Source organism: Zootoca vivipara, chromosome 14 (genome assembly GCF_963506605.1).
Source record: "Zootoca vivipara chromosome 14, rZooViv1.1, whole genome shotgun sequence".
Taxonomy (NCBI): Eukaryota; Metazoa; Chordata; class Lepidosauria; order Squamata; family Lacertidae; genus Zootoca; species Zootoca vivipara.
Window position 1 is genome coordinate 24835634 of NC_083289.1, and position 16050 is coordinate 24851683.

Here is a 16050-nt window from a genome sequence, read left to right on the forward strand (position 1 = left end):
TTTCTCCTTCTCCGTTCCTCTCCCGCAGCCGCCGACAGGAAGCAGACATCCCAGGGTTCGGAGAAGGAACGGCGCTTTCTCCTCCTTCCTTCTTCTCCTCCTTCCTTCCTCTCCCCCAGCCGCCGACAGGAAGGACGCGCGCACTCTCCCCCCCCCCGCCTCCTCCAACCGCCGCTCCTCACGGCCAGGGAGGGTTGTGAGGAGGCCTTCGCCGGCCTCCACCCCGGCGGGAGCGGCGGTTGGAGGAGGCAGAGTGGGGGGAGAGTGCGCGCGCGCAGTCTCTGCTGTCCAATCCCTGTATCCCTGGGGCACATGCGCAGTGACCCAGGGACACACGGGACATCTGGACGCAGGGACAACATGGACATTATTATATAGGATGCATCTCTGGGTTATTTGTGGGGCATAGGAATTCGTTCATTATTTTTTTTTCAAAATATAGTCTCCCCCCCCAAGGTCTGAGTGGACCGGCCCCCTGCTAAAAAGTTTGCTGACCCCTGACATAGCCTTTAAGACTTGTAAAAAGCATCCCCCTCGAGGCTGAATTTGGAAAGTGCCCCTTTCCTCCTAACCTTGCATATGAAATAAACTGAATTGGTGCCAGGTGTTGGCAAAGGTATCCCTGCCCCCCAGTTAAAGGGCTCAGCAGCTTCAAACCAATCCTTGAACGGGGTGGGGGGGTTGAGGGAACGGCTCAGCCAGGTGAGAGGCAGTGCACCCCACCTGTTTAGGCAAAGGGTGACCCTTCCATAGGGTCCTGTGTTGGCACAAGAGATTCTGGGTCGGTTTCACAAGTCACACAACCTATTGCTCCTCTGCAAGGCCGGATTGCCAAAAGGCCTTATAAAAGCTGGACCCAAACTAAGACCTGCTTACTCTGCGCCATACAGAGGTGCAAACCTGACACTGGTGCCAACGCCAGAAGGGAGCAACACTCATTCCATTGCGCCAAGGCTCCTCCCGGCTGCATGGCAACCACCAAAAGGTGGCACTACGGGGTTGTGTGGGCTGGAGGGGGGAAATCCTGGTGGGATGAAAACACCCTGAGGGCCTTGTGTGGCCCAGACTGGCCCTTTGTGACCCCAGAATACCAGTCCATGGCACCTCCTTGACCCTCAGCAGCTACGTTAACCTTTCCATAGTGGTAACTGCAGGAGAACTGCTCACAAAATAAGACAGGCAGCAGCTTCTTGGGTCCTACGTAATGCAAAGGCAAAATACTTGTGGGGTTGGGAGGAGGTCTCCATAGTATATACGTTTGGGAGGCACTGGTGTACCTTCCAACAGGAACACAGGAAGCTGCCTTAAACGAGTCCATCTAGCTTGGTATTGTCTACTCTGTCTGGCGGCAGTGGCTCTCTGGGGTTTCCAGGCCCTCCTCCTCCTCCTCCTCCAGACCAGGAACTGTGAGGCTATTTAGTACCATCAAGGGCTAAGCCTTATTTAATAGGTATTACGTTACTTCTAAGCTCTGCTCTGGTCAAAGGTTTATAGTCAACGCCCCCTTCAAAGATGGTGGACGCAGGCCACACTCTCAAACACTGAGGGTGAATTGATTATACTAGAGAGGCTGCTACACAAGAGGGCCTGCGACTGGCCTGTGGGGAAGGCCTTGCGCAGGTTGGCTTGCACATCTTCTCCCCCTTCCGGAAGGGAGTCGGAGTCCCCGCTCTTGGCTGAGTCCAGGCTTTGGCCAGGCCTGGGGAAGCCAGTGTCTGTCTCAAGGAATTCAGTGGCCATCTTGTGGGCCTGCCCATCCATCCTGAGCAACACACTGTGGGCCTCAGGGTCAGTCTCGTTTTCTTGGTCCTGGGACACTTTGGTGAGGCTCAGGCTGGGGGACGCCTGCCGTGATGAGTCCTCCGCATGGAGGTGTTCCCGTTCGCAGTCCTCAAAGAGAACAGGTTCCCCGTCCAGCACACAAAGCTGGGAGTCATAATCTCGGTCAGAGGCTGAGAAGTCCGAGTGGACAATGACCTCTGCTTCCATCTGGTTGAGGCTGCTGGGGGCGTGTTCCTTGTTCGCGTCGTTCTGTATTATGAAAGAGACAAGCGAAGAGTAGGAACAGCGGTGAAATACTGCAAGGTGTGTTTATCGAAAAGCAAGAGGTGCGTCTTGAACAAACGTAGGATGAGGAACACCTGGCTTGACAGCAGAACACATGAAAAGGATCTGCAGGTCGTAGTAAACACAAGCTTAATGTGGGGCAACAGTGTGATGCAAGAGCAAAAAAAGCGAATGCTATTCTAGGCTGCATCAACTGAAGTATAATATCTCTGGGCCTTAAATTGAGGCTCAGACAACAACAACAAATATTTAGAATATACTGGACCCCATTACGTTTGTTAATCTTAAGGTATCTAACTGCTGGAGATGCAACAGGGATAATGCTTCTCTAAAAGATGTGTTTCTTCATTGTCCTATATTGAAAGATTTTTGGCAGAAGATAACTGAAGCTATCAACAGAACTGCACAGAACAACCTTGCATTTAAAGACCAAAATATCCTCTTGAATTATATACGCAGCGCATGGAACCTTACAAAAGGACAATGCGGGTGGATTCTCTGTGCCCTTACCACAACAAAAAGACTGATACTGATGAATTGGAAAAATAAAAATGTGGCTCCCTTCTACGATTAGATTGAAAACTTATACAAACATATGAGCAACTTGCATATAAACACAGAGTTGCAATGGGCAAATTCAATGATATTTGGAATCCATTCTTACAAATCCTGTAATAGGTTAAGATCTGGTGATGTGCACACACAAAAAAAGTATAATGTCCAGATCAAAGGAAGTCACTAGAGTCTGAGTAGCAATCCAGCCAAATTTTGCTGACCCCTGGCACCAACCTGAGGAAATTCCTATAGGTGCTCTGTTGACAGAATGCACTTTCTCCAGGTAAACTAGTCAACCAGGCATTCTGAGGAGAAGCCAGGAATTTAAACGTAACTTCTCAGTCCCCAGTGTTATGTGAGCCCTGCAAACAAATCTTTCCCTTCCTCTTCCAAACAGCAAGAATCCCCCTGCTGGGAATACACACCGTAACAACCTCGTAGACCAGCGCTTGCAGCAAGACCTTTTGCCCTCCGTTGGACGCCATCTTCAACGATCCGTTCAAAGCCATGGTGGGATCTTTGGGAGCTGTGTCTCCATAGCCAGCAATGCTGTTTGCCCAGCTGCTCAGCGATTTCTCCCAGGGAGGCTACAGAATTGTAAGGAAAGGAAGGGACATTATCTCTGGTGCCACACAGGAAGAACCAAGGTCTATGGGTGGAAATAAAGCCTAAGGGTTTGGGGGACACTTTGCTGCTGGGATTTGCAAGGCAAATGGAAGCAGTGGAAATAAACAAAGGTAAACAAAATGAACTGTCTAGTAATGTAAAAAAAGGAAAAGGCGGTTCCTCACCAGCCTTTCCCAGATGTTCCAGACTGCAACTCCATAGCTGCCAAGTTATCCCTTTTTTACAGGGATTTTCCCTTATGCTGAATAGGCTTCCTCGCGAGAAAAGGGAAAACTTGGCAGCTATGTGCAACTCCTGTCGGTCCCAGCCAGCACAGCTGTCTAAAACATCTGGAGGGCACCAGTAAGGGTGCTCTTCTCCAACCAGTTTGAAGCCCAGGTGAAATAATGAAATAAAGGCTTCATTTCCACTGAGGTGAGTCTTGGCTGAGCCATTTTGGATTTAAGGTAGCCAAATGCAATAAGGAATTAATCCCAGCACATAATTAGTATGTCGGGGAGAAAGGTAGTCAACAGCTGCATGACATGCTAGCTTTCTAGGTGAGGGGATTAAAAACTTTTTTTTTGTACAGAGGAGTATTCAGTGATGTGAGCCCTCATCTGCAGTCTAGCACTTTAGTGAGAAAGAGGGCCAAAAGGGCCTCAACGAAGTGTATATGAACTCTTGCAAAGTGTTCTACTCTTTAATGAGTTTCTTACCACTTAGTGCCTTGTAATAAAATAAAAATATTAAAGAGAGCTGGGTTAATTGCTTTTTAAAAAAGCAACAGAAACAGAATTTTGCAGTCTTCTGAAGTTAGACCAATTTATTCAGCTTTACATCATTTCTTCCCCTGCCAGGTTCTGAATTTCTCTGGCTTTTGCTCACATGTTTCAATTCTGCCTTTGCAGACTTAAGGGAACTAACTTGCTTGTTTGTTTGTGGGAGCGGGCAGGATGGAAGCATGAGTTTCTTGTCTTTCTGCCCCTAGGTGCTCAGCTTTGGACTAGTTTGGACAGAGTAAATTCATTCACAAGAAGGGTTGATATATGGTGTATTTGTTTCAAAAGGCCATGGGTTTTCTTCCCCCCTGTCAAAATCGCCAAAAGGAAAACAACATCAGCTAGGGGTGGGGCCCTGTCTTTGCAAAGAGGTTCCCTTGTGTGGAGACCCAGCCAAAACCTGACTAGAGGAAGAGGAAGGCAGCAAGGTGGGAAATGAAAAAGCGAATTGGCCTTGTGGATTGGGCAGTTAACAAGGCAGGAAAGAGAGAGAAAGAGAGAGAGAGAGAGAGAGAGAACCACAGCCATGTGAGAGAATCAGGCAGCAGTGATGCTAAGGCATTTTAAAATGGGAGGCTGACAGTCCTGTGGTTTATCTTGCATTGGATGATCTCCTTCAATAGGTTTTGGCTGCATGGCCAAATCCTGCTCACTTCCCCCCCTCCCCCGATCCCAGACTCAAAAACTATTGCTTCATAAACCAGGCGAAAACTTGCTCCTCTGCGGCGTTCTCCAATCCCGTGGCCCACAAGTGTTACCCTGTTTGCAAGCCTAATTAAATTATACAGCTAGAAGAGAACCTGTCCAGGCTCCTTTATTCTCTCCTCCTCTTCCTCCTCTCCACTTTGCCATAAAGACTACCATGTGCAACACTTTGGGCCTTTGGGAAGCTTGGCCTTTCAGAGCTAGAGCTGGCTGGCTCTCAAGTTGGCCTTTTCCAGATCCCAGAGTGGGACGGTTTCTCTGGGTGCTGGAGGTCCCCAGCTGGGGCAAAAGGACTTGCTCTCAGGTGTTTCGAAAGGTACAGAATTCCCCAACCTTCCCGCTAGTTGGAAATTGAAAATGGCATACCAGAGCCCTCCCACTCTTGCAAGGAGCACCCAGGGAGGCCTCCGTATCCATTGGCAATGCCAGGGTGTTGTCTCGCCTTCCCCTCCCACTCCAAAGCATGCCAGGTCCTGCTCTCAGTATCCCCAGCCCTATTTTATATCTTAGAAGAGGACCATAGGAATCTGTCTTATCCAAAGTCAGACCATTGGTCTATCTAACTCAAAATTGTCTACACTGACCGGTAGCAGCTTCTCTTCAGGGATTCTGGAAAGGAGCTTCCCCAAGCCATTGGGGACTGAACCTGGGGCTTCTGCATGCAAAGCAGATGCTCTAAAGCCGACCTATGATCCTGAGTCTGAAGCTGCCTTATACCCTTGGTCTATCTAACTCAGAGCTGTCTACACTGACTGGCAGCAGCTCTCAGACAGGGATGCTCTCCCAGTCCTGCCTGAAGATGCTAGGGATAGAACTCAGGACCTGTGTTCTAGCCACTGAGCTACAGACCTTCGAATTCTAAAATTGGATTATAAAGAGAAATGCAATCATGTTTTTCCTCTGGGGGGAAAAAGAGAAGATGAAACAGGAGGAAGGATTAGAGTAGAGGGACCTTCCCTGACATCTGTTTAGCATGCTGCTGTTCTGGCACGGAAAAAGTGGAGCGAGTGAGAAATCAGAGTGTGATGCTTCCTAACACGAGGCTGACCTTGGCTCAAGTCGACCTGACCTCGTTTCCACGTCAAAATGTGGAGGGGAGCACACCAGATGTTGTGTGTTTCTCTCATGCCGTGACCTTTCCATGGCATGCCGCTGTCAATAATCCAGATGGGAAGGGACAAGGAAGGGTGAGCTGGGCATGTTAAAAAGGCCTCCTTGTGCCAATCTTATTGCCAGGGCAGCTGGGACGACCCCTTTGGCAAGGACACCTTCCAAGCCAAGACTAAATCAGTGCGCCTAAGACTCTTAAGACGAGCCCCTCAGGGTCCTTTTCTCTCTCTTCAACTCACAGTATGTCTAACTCTGCACAACACCCCCCAAAAAGGTAGGACCAAAGGGCACACAAGTAAAAAATATCCAGATTTATATGGAGGCATGGAGGCAAATTTAGAAACGATTGCTAAACATTCAATAGGAATACATCTCACCTTGGAGGGGAGGCCTGGCTGCCTGCAGGGCTAAATCCACTGCCCAGGTTTGCTAACTGTTGATGGGCAGCTTCCAGGTTGCCTCCACCAGGTTCCTCCCACTATTCCTCTGCGTCCAACCAGCCCATGACAAGGCCTCACGTAGCCAAGATGGTTAACAGGCATTTCTAGACTTATCTTCCATTAATGTAAAAAAAACATTAAAGAGCAGCTCTGCTAGATCTAGCCCAGCCTGTAATCACAGCAGCCAAGCAAATACCCATGGGGAACCCACGGTATGTCACTCTAACCCCCTTTAAAGTTATGCAGCCTGCCTCTCTGATAAGAAGGTAGGCATATTGGGGCTGGCTGAGGGCAGACTGAGTTTGGATCAGATGCTACTCCTTAATCCATTCCAGAAGATCGTTTGGTTTCCGAAAAGTTTGAAAACTGAGACTCAATGGGCTGGCTGCAAAGTCAATGGGGGGGGAATTAAAAACATGGTTCGGAAGCCATTCAGCTTCCAAAAACCGTTCAAAAACCAGAGCAGTTACTTCTGGGTTTTCGGCAACCAGGAACCAAAACGTTCCAAAACAGAGGCATTCGGGAACCAAGGTTTGACTGCATGGGCCAGATCTTGGTTAGGCAGTCGCATTTCCTTTCAACCGCCCCCACAAACCTCATAGATTTGCTTTTAGAAAAATAACAACACAGACCCTGAGCTTCCCAACCCTCCCCCCCCCCTTTGTGGAGAGATATAAAGTGGAAATCACACCCCAAAATCTGTCTCAAAATAAGGCCGGGGAACAACTGGCACCTGTCAATAATGGTTTGCGTAGAAGAAAATGAAAGGCAAAGATGGAAGCTGCATCTTTTTACTGGGCCAACTGATTGTTGGAAAAACCAGAAAACTGTGGAGTTTCAGCTGTTCTTTGTAGCTGAAACTGACCAGCAGCTACATTAAAAACCTAACCCAGGCTGGGTTGGTGGGTTAGCACAGACATCAAAGCCACCAGGACAAAGGAAATGAGTTTGCAGCAGCAGGATTAGCCAGCAGGGGCCTCTCAGTGGGTGTGAAAAGAGGGGGGGGAGGACTTCGAGATACATGGATAAACACCCCTTCCCCATTACTTGCTCAAACCCCAAACAGCTCAGATGGAACAGCAAAGAAGAGTTGCGTTCCTCCATGTTTTCCAAGATAATCTGGGGTCTCAATGGATGATGAAGCCACATGAGACTCTCTTACATGGAGACTCTTCGAAGGTGGGCAGGCCTCGCTCCTTCCCCCACCAAATGCTGACAGTAGTGGCAGCACACACACACACAAACACCCCTCTCTGCAGGGCAGGCTTCAACAGAGATTGTCTTTGCTCCCCTCTAGCGGCCAGCCAGGAGTGTGGAGACCAGGCGGAAGATGTCTCCCTGCTCAGCTCAAGGCTGAAACAAAACACTCTCAGCAGCTGTTCTCAGGGCACTCATGCCCAGGTCCCTCCCTGCCTGGCAAAGGTCATGCGGGGCTCTGGGTTGGCCCTTTCTTCTCCAGCAGGGCTGTCATGGGAGGACTTGGCCACTGTACTTCATGCTCTCCAGATTGGACTACCGCAATACGCTCTCGGTGGGGCTGCCCTTGAAGGACGATTCAAAAAATTTCAGCTTGCCTGGTTTTGGCAGTGGTGGCAAGGAGGGGAGAAATTAAGCAAACAGGGTGCTAGGGTGGGCAGAGACAAGGAGTGGGGGATGCAAATCACCCCTTTCCCATTCATCAGGTAGATTGATGAGTGCAGCAGAGGTGGCAGCTCTCCACCTTTCCTCAGCAAATCTGCACAGAACCGCTGAAGGGGGGTTGTGGGTCTCCATGCTTTTCTGTGTATGTATGTGAATGGGTGCATGAGTGTGTGGGGTGGCATGTGACCCCCTGGAGGCTGAATGCAGCCCTCAAACCAAAAAAGGTAAGCGGCCCCGATGTACAAAATCTTGACCAGACTGGCAGCTGAATCTTATTTCAACGGTGGTTGTGGGACAACTTCCCCCTCCATCACGCAATACTAGAGGGCAGAAGGCTAGCTTAGGGGGCGCAGACCAGCTTTGGGGACTCAGGAGGATGGGGCGGGTTACACCTCCAGCATCTGGCACCTGGGGCAGCTGCCCCACTCTGGCAAGATGTTGCTGAGCCACTCTGGCAAGTGGCAGGGCTGGCTCTGATGTTTAGAGTCTGCATCTGCTTACTGAAGATAATATCGAGCCTGAAAAGAAAGACCATGTGTTGCATTTCTTGGAAGATCTTATACTTCTGCTTCCTCAGACAAGCCTCACAGGGTCCTGGAGATGACTCCTCCTGGCCACCTGACCTGCTGTTCAGGTGTGTACAGAGCCTTTCCCTCCCTCTCTCATCAGATTGTCACTCCGGACATCCATTGAAGCCGAATGGTCGAAAATTCAGGACGAATACTTCTTCATGCAACATATAGTTTAAGGTTGCCTTTCAAAAAGTGAAAATCCGGACACAAAAGTTGTTGAGTTTTAAAAATCATTTTTGGCCTTAAATTGAGCTTAAATGTGACGTTCTGAGCTCTTTTTAATAGCTCAATCTACACTTCCGACATGGGCGCTGTTTATCAGGACCGAATCCCAGCTACGTCCGGGAAATTCTGGACATATGGCAGCCCTAATATAGTTAAACTATGGAAATCAATCCCACAAGAGGGAGTGACGACCACCACTTTGGATAGCTTTAAAAGAAGACTGGACAAAGTCATGGAGGAGAGGGCTATCCGTGGCTACTTGCCAAGAAGGTGGTGTTTTGCCTTTGCCACCAGAAGCCTATGAATACCAGTGGCTGGGAATCACAGGACAAGCGCTGCTGGGCTGGGGTCCTCCTCCTGGGCTTCCCAGAGGCATCAGGTTGGCCACTGTGAGAACAGGATGCTGAGCTAGATGGGCTCCCTTTGGCCTGATCCGGGAGCCAGGCTCTTTTTATGTTCTTATGTAAGTGGTTTACAAGCAGCTGAGCTGCAGCTATTATTCCCTTTTTAAATACGGTATGGAAGAGAAGAGAGGGTGAATTGCCCGAGGGCCATGCGGTGAGTCCTTGGCGGAGGCAGAGAACATGAACCCAGATCCACCACCATTTCTCCACCCGCAAAGAATGAAACCTCTGGCTGTAACAAAACTCCACCCTGCCCAGCTAAAGCTCATGCCACCCGGCTGCACTTTGGCCTCCTCCCCGTCTCCAGCTTGACGGCTGCTTTCTCTTCAGGGCTGGGGACCCGCAAGAAATGCCATGATTGACGCCAACGCGAAATCCCACGCGCTCGCCACACACTTGTTTCAGTCAATCTCCTAATTACCTTACACATTCTCCACAGGCAACAAAGACAGGCATAAACTGATTAGCTAAATTAGGCCAATTAAACATTCCCTAATGAAATGAAATGCTCCAGACTAACTCTGGGAAGCTTTAAAGCAAAAGGGGGGGGGAGGAAAAGCAAAGACGGCACAATTGGCAGGCAAAATAAGTTGCCGCGAAAGAAAGTAAAAGTTATAAAGGGATCTTGGAGCAGAAACTGCCGTGACAGCAATACTTTTTTGGGGGGTGGAGTGGGAGTGGGGAAGACGCACAGGTGCAGCCCCCCCCCCTTCTGCCTGTCCATAAAACACACCAACCTCCAGAACCTTATGATGCAGATCTGTGCATGGGGCAACTTCTGGCCACAGAAGGAGTCAGAGGAAGAAGAATGGTTCCCAAATCCATGACCTGGCATGCAGTTTGCTGACACCAAGCCCCAACCACCGAAGGGGAATGGGCTAAATACACATGCAGGACATCTTGGGAAGCAATAAGTGGGAGCCACAGCAGGGATCACGGACGTCTCTTAAGACACATGATTTGGCTTGGTTCTGAACTGCAGAAGTTCTCTCTGGTATTCCAGGTTGAGCAATTGTTTTTCCTACATTGCCTTAGCACAGGGATGGCCATTTTCTTCTCATGGGATTGTTGTGTTTTCTAAGCCGAGGGCACTGGTTGCCAGCAACAGTCCTCCACTGAGCTCTTCCTAAGGTGTCTGCGAACCGGCTTCCCGCTCCTCTTCGCTGCTCCCTTGGTCACACAGTGGTGGGGGGCGGTTACCTTTTCCTCCCTTGCAAAGTACATACAGCTGAAGGAGGGAGCTGGAAAAGTGACTCTCTTCCCCACTTCCTCCTTCAGCTCTATGTGCTCAAGCTCACTTTTGCCCAGATCCTGTGATCTCAGCACACGTTTTCTCTATTGGCGGGGCAGAGGACTGATCCATGAGAGAGAATTGAATGGGGGTGGGTGGGGAGATGCCTACTGCACTGAGCAAAATAAATAAATCTAAATGTGCCTTGGAATTGGCTATCATGTGCTCCTGCACTTTCTTTGCAGAACTTATCTGGCCCCATCTGGATAGTCGCAATCATTTTCACCCCAAACCAGACACTTCTTGGCTCCTTTCAGTTCCCCACCCCACGCCCAGCAATCACGTTAAAGGCTGCTCTGCCATTATTTTTATTTTAAGCTCTAGCAACCTGCTTCCATCCTAGCAGAAGTGGTGCCTGGGCCCTTTTGCACATTCTCAGCATGTCCCAAAATGTCTCCCAGTGCCTAACAAATCCAAACCCCCTCTTCCCAACGTCTCATCCATACATTGTCTAGCTGGCCCTGCGTGTGGAACAGAGAAAGCCCACCTTGAAGGTCCTGTCTTTCTTGCCCCCCTCCCCCTTCCAAGCAACCTAATTTGGGCTTTCAGGATCGCCAGGAATGTGTCCTTTCCGCATTAAAATATCTTCACTGGCTTCAACATTTCAAGGTGCAATTCAAACTGTAAGATGTAATCTCCCCCCAAAATTATCCAACCCACCTTGGGAACAGGTTATCCAAGGACTGCTTGTTTCCCTTCAAAGTGGCAAGGGGATCCCCACGAAAGGTGACCATAGTACCAAAGAAAATACCTTTCTTTTGACATGGCCCATGCTCTCATCCAGGGGGCAACCACGAATGAAGCCCTGTGCTTCAGTCAGCTCCATGATGTCCGCCGGTGGTGAGGGAGCATCATCAGAGAGCGGGGTCATCAGGGACTCCAGTTCGTGAGAGTTGGAGGGGGCCACAGGAAGGGACGGTGTTTGCCGGCTCCGGTGATAGTAGGTGTGGTTCCCGGCTGCTTGGGAAACCAGGCCTGCCACAGACTCCCTGCAGGAGTGAATAAACAAAAGACTAAGCGCTCACCGACCAGTAACGAAACTTCCCCCGCAGCTCAATGAATGATGGAGATTTCCCAGCAGATTGAACCAGTGCTAGGCATAGGACTCATTCTTGGCCAATAGCAGCAGGTTATTAAGTGACCGATTGCTGGCTTATTTGCTGCAGGATGATATACGGAACAGAAAGCTACCTTATACAGAGTTAGACCCCTGGTCCATCTAGGTCAGGGTTTCCCAAACTTGGGTCTCCAGCTGTTTTTGGACTACAACTCCCATAATCCCTAGCTAGCAAGACCAGTGGTCAGGGATAATGGGAACTGTAGTCCAAAAACAGCTGGAAACCCAAGTTTGGGAAACCTTGATCTAGGTCATTATTGTCCACAATGGCAGGTAGAAGATCGCCAAGATTTCAAGCAGGGGTTTCTTTTCAGTCCTGCCTGGAGACACAGCCAGGGAAAACACATGAGACCTTTACTTTCAAAAACCGTGACATTGCCTTCCTAATTCCAGCAAGGCAGCTGTGTTAGTTAGCCAATACAAAAAAACATATGCTATGGTACACTTTAGGGTTGTAGCTACTTTTTTAGATTATCCTGCTACGTGTGTCCGTGACGATGCTTTCTCTAGCACCATAGGAAACGGTCTTTGACTGAGTCAGACCATTGGCACATCTCGCTCACCGCTATCTGCACTGACTGGCAGTGGCCCTCCAGGGCTTCGGGCAAAAGACACAGAACAGAGGCTGCGATACAGATATGGCAGCCTCATGGCCAAACGGAGTGGCTTCAGTTTGGTCTGATGTACTTTGGGCCAAGGCGAGACAGAAAACCTACCTTGGCTTGTTGTTGCGAAAGCTGGCGCACATGCAGAAGAGGACACACAGCAAGCCTAGGCAGATTCCCACGATGATCCCCGTGACAGAGTGAACGTCCAGCATATCTGAGGGACACAGGAGAGCAGTCAAAGAGAAGAGGGCGATGCCGCGGCCTGTCAAGGCGAACCCCGCCTTGCACTGTGTGCGCTGCTGTGTGTACCTGAGAACTTCTCCTGCAAGGTCTGCACGTCCTTGACGTTGGAGTACGGCCCTGACCCGACCACCGTCTTGGCTCCCATCTTGAAGAAATACCGGGTGTCACTCTCCAGCCCGTGGACTTCAGTGCTGAACGTATTGCCTGAACAAAAGAGCAAATCCAGCAGGTGCTCAAGTGTTGCAGACTGGTTAAAAAACCAGCGGAAGTTTTGCGCCTCCTATATAGTGGAAGATAGCTTCTTCTTCAAACATCCACAGGGGTCCAATTTCAGGTGAATGGCAAAGAGGGGGAGAGGGGGTGGCAGAAGAAGAGAAAGACCTGTTCACCGCCACCCCTGCTCACCCCGGCATGTGGCCCCTGGCAGGTGACCCCCGAGGGAAAGTTGAAAAACGAAACGGCTTCCGCACTCCTGCACAAAAGTTCCCTCTCTGCATTTTTTTTTTACCTTCTTTTGTCAGTAGAGTCCACATCTCATCGGGTTGAGTGTGGTTGGCGTTGTACAGGATGAGGTACTCCACGATGATGCCGTTTGGCTCAGAGGGGGGGCACCAGTGGACCTGGACGGCATATGGGTTGATGGGGTGCAGCCGCAAGTCAGAGGGAGGCGTTGACGGCCCTGCAGGAAGAGGAGGACAGAAGGCAAAAGGGAGAAGGGGGGTTTATCGAGCAACCGTTAAGGCAGCCGTCTCCAGGTGTCAGGGACTGGGCAGAGGAGGAATGGTGGAGACTGCCTCCCCAGCCTGACCCTTCCAGAAAAGAAGAAGACAGTTCAGAATTACAAGAGGGGTTTGAGAGAGATCACAGCTCAGAGGCAGATGAGGGGGAAAGTTGTGAAATAATGGGAGAGGAGGAGGAAGAAGCGCTAGAGGGTCGACAGCTGACAGACACAGCGTCTTTAGAAAGCATTCCAGACCCCCCCCCCCAACCCGGTGAGCCTTAAAAGTAGGAGAGCAAAGAGCTCAAAGGCAGAGGGCACTTGTCAGCACCCATACTGATGACACATGAAGGGAGAGGGTGGAGACTCGCACGGAGCAATGCCATTATTCCAAGAGGCTGCATTTCTCAGCCTCTCTCTGTGAATATTGAATAAAAAGCAGTTGGTAAGAACTTTTCCTTGTCTTATCCATCTTATCTATTCCTTGCAACCTGCCATGGGGGGTTGGATCCTTTGCTGCCTGACACCAACCTGCTATGTCCTTCGTCTAGAACCCTGGGGAGCCACAGTGGTCTTCTTGAACCTTGGGTCCTCAGATGTTGACGGGCTATAACTCCTGTCTTCCCTGACCTTTAGCTAAGCTGCCTGTGGATGTTGGGAGTTGGACTCCAACAAGCCCTAGGGACTTCAAGGTTGAAGAAGGGCACTGGTGCAGATAATGCTCAGCTAGAAGGGCCAATGATCAGTGGCAAAGCATGTACTTTGTATGCAGAAGGTTCCAGGTTCAATCCCTGGTGCCACCTGGTAGGGCTGGAAGAGACCCCTGCCTAGAACTCTGTAATGTCAGTGCAGACATTACAGAGCTAAGTGGATCAACGGTCTGTTGGTATAAGGCAGCTTCCTGTGAGACTCAGTAGAAAACCAACTTCTTATGGCTTACTCCAGCCTTCTCCAACCTGGTGCCCCCCTGGATGTTTGGGACGTCAGGTGCCGTCAGCACCGCCAGCCAGCATGGCTGTCTGATGGCAAGGCCCACAGGAGCACATTGGGATTTTTCGCTCTTAATTTGGATTTTTTTCTGATCGAGGCTGCTGTTGTGTCTTCTTTATTTCACAAAATTTATATTCTGCATGGTTCTATTAAAAAAGCCAAACCTCTCAAACTGGTTAACAAAAAGAATAAAACAATAGACAACTATTTAAAAAAACCTTTAAGAATAATTAAAATCAACGATAAGCTAAAAACCAGATTAAAACACATGTCAATCTTCTGCATGTGTGGATAGGCTTGGCCCCCCAAAAAAAGTTACGAGCAGGCATCAAAAAGAGTACAGCGAAGTTACCTGCCTGTTAACAATAGGCAGGAAGTTCCAAAGTATGAGTTCTAACACACTGAAAAATTTATTTATTTGCAGAGCAAATATTAGTTATTGTCAGAATTTTTTATTTGCTTTTGCCTGTATTGGAGATTTGTATCTTTACTGAGATTTTTTTAAAAAATGAACAGCAGAATATTTTTGAATAAGCAGTTATAGGGGCTAAAAACTTACATTTAAAACTCTCGGTCTTAAAACTAAGCACTGCAAGAACCTGGGTAAGAACCCAAGCCGTTTTGCTGCTTGAGGCAAAGGGAAAAGTGCAGCCTCCTCTGTTCCTATCATTCCACATGCAGAAGCCAAGGAAATGGCAGCTGAATGTGACAGTGGAGGTAGAGCACAGCAGCAGCAGCAGCAGCCTTCAGTTTGTCTAATCCTCTTTTAGAGCCAACTAAGTTGGTGGCCATCACTCTCTCCTGTGGGAGAGAGAGCCACAATTTAACTATGAGCTGTGTGAAGAAGCCACTGGTCCAAGGGTTAGGAGAGAAGCAGCCATCGGTCTTAGCAGGTGATACACCCAGCTCTGTTCTCCCCAACACCTTTTCCATCAATGCTGTCAGGGGGTTGTTGCGGCTACTCTCGAACGTTCCATTCTTCCGCGCTGTCCTTAAGAGTTTTATTGTGCATACTATTTACAGTGCAGAGATAGCAGAAAACATGACCGCCTAGTCACTTTCAGAGTCCGGCAATGGCTTCCGTCTGCTTTGGGGCCGGCATAAAAGCCTGGGCACCCCGAAACGCCGCCCCTTAGCCCTACGTGTGGGCGCGCACCTCAATTCGGGTGCCGGAAGGAGAGGTCTCCCCTCTTGCTGGCTGGGGCGGCGCCTGGGCTCCGACGTATCGCTGAGCTCCTCATACGCTGTCCCCCGACCAGTGCGTAGCCAGGGCTCGGACGCGTCTCTGAGCCCTCTCTCCATTCCTCGTTCCCTTCTCCTGACTTGCTGCTTGTGCTATCTCTGGGCAAAGTGCTGGTCAGGATGAAGGGGGGGAGGCTCCCTGTAGGGAGTCCCCCTGACAAATGCCTCCATCCCATATCTGCTGCCTGAGACTCTGCCTAACGCTGCCTTGCTCTGCCTAACGATAGGGCCGGTCCTTCATGGAACACATATGCTATTGTTCAGTTAGGGAAGGTAACCTGCATTCTCCCACCCAAATCTTTCGCCCCAAACCTGCAGACATTTATTTATCAAGCACTCTGTTGTGTACTCACTGTCTGGAAGGGTGAACCATTCCACCGCATTCCCGAATGGCCCATCGACGCCGACGCCATTCGACTGCACGGCAAATTCGTATCTGGTGAACGGCTTCAGCCCACTGATGAGGATGTCTTCGTCAGAGCTATGGAAGGAAGAATGCCCGCGAGGGAGAAAATATTATGATGCCATCTGCAATCTGTGTGCCCCCATAAGAAGACTAGCAGCTGTCAAAACAGAAGAGATGGCAGGTCTTGTGGTTTCATAGTGCTTCACTTGATATTTGAGATTCTTACCTAATAGCAACCCCCACTTGAAGCAAAGAGTTCATTCAGAGAAGTTCTGGGCTTCTCTGTGATAGGACAGGAAACTGATGGATGCAGAACTCACTGGCCTTA

General features: G+C 49.7%; 1 protein-coding gene across 2 annotated transcripts in view; it reads right to left on the reverse strand.

The window, feature by feature from the left end:
• Nucleotides 1-458: 458 nt before the first annotated feature.
• The window catches only part of IGDCC4 (immunoglobulin superfamily DCC subclass member 4), a 78131-nt gene continuing 62539 nt past the window's right edge, over nt 459-16050 (reverse strand). For both annotated transcript variants that reach the window (XM_035131242.2, XM_035131241.2), the window contains 7 exons: nt 15670-15797; nt 12875-13045; nt 12433-12570; nt 12232-12337; nt 11150-11387; nt 3048-3209; nt 459-2031 (listed from right to left, as the gene is read on the reverse strand). In XM_035131242.2, coding sequence (XP_034987133.1) covers nt 1507-2031; nt 3048-3209; nt 11150-11387; nt 12232-12337; nt 12433-12570; nt 12875-13045; nt 15670-15797 — 1468 coding nt within the window. In that variant the 3' untranslated portion in view covers nt 459-1506. The remainder of the gene's footprint in view (nt 2032-3047; nt 3210-11149; nt 11388-12231; nt 12338-12432; nt 12571-12874; nt 13046-15669; nt 15798-16050) is intronic.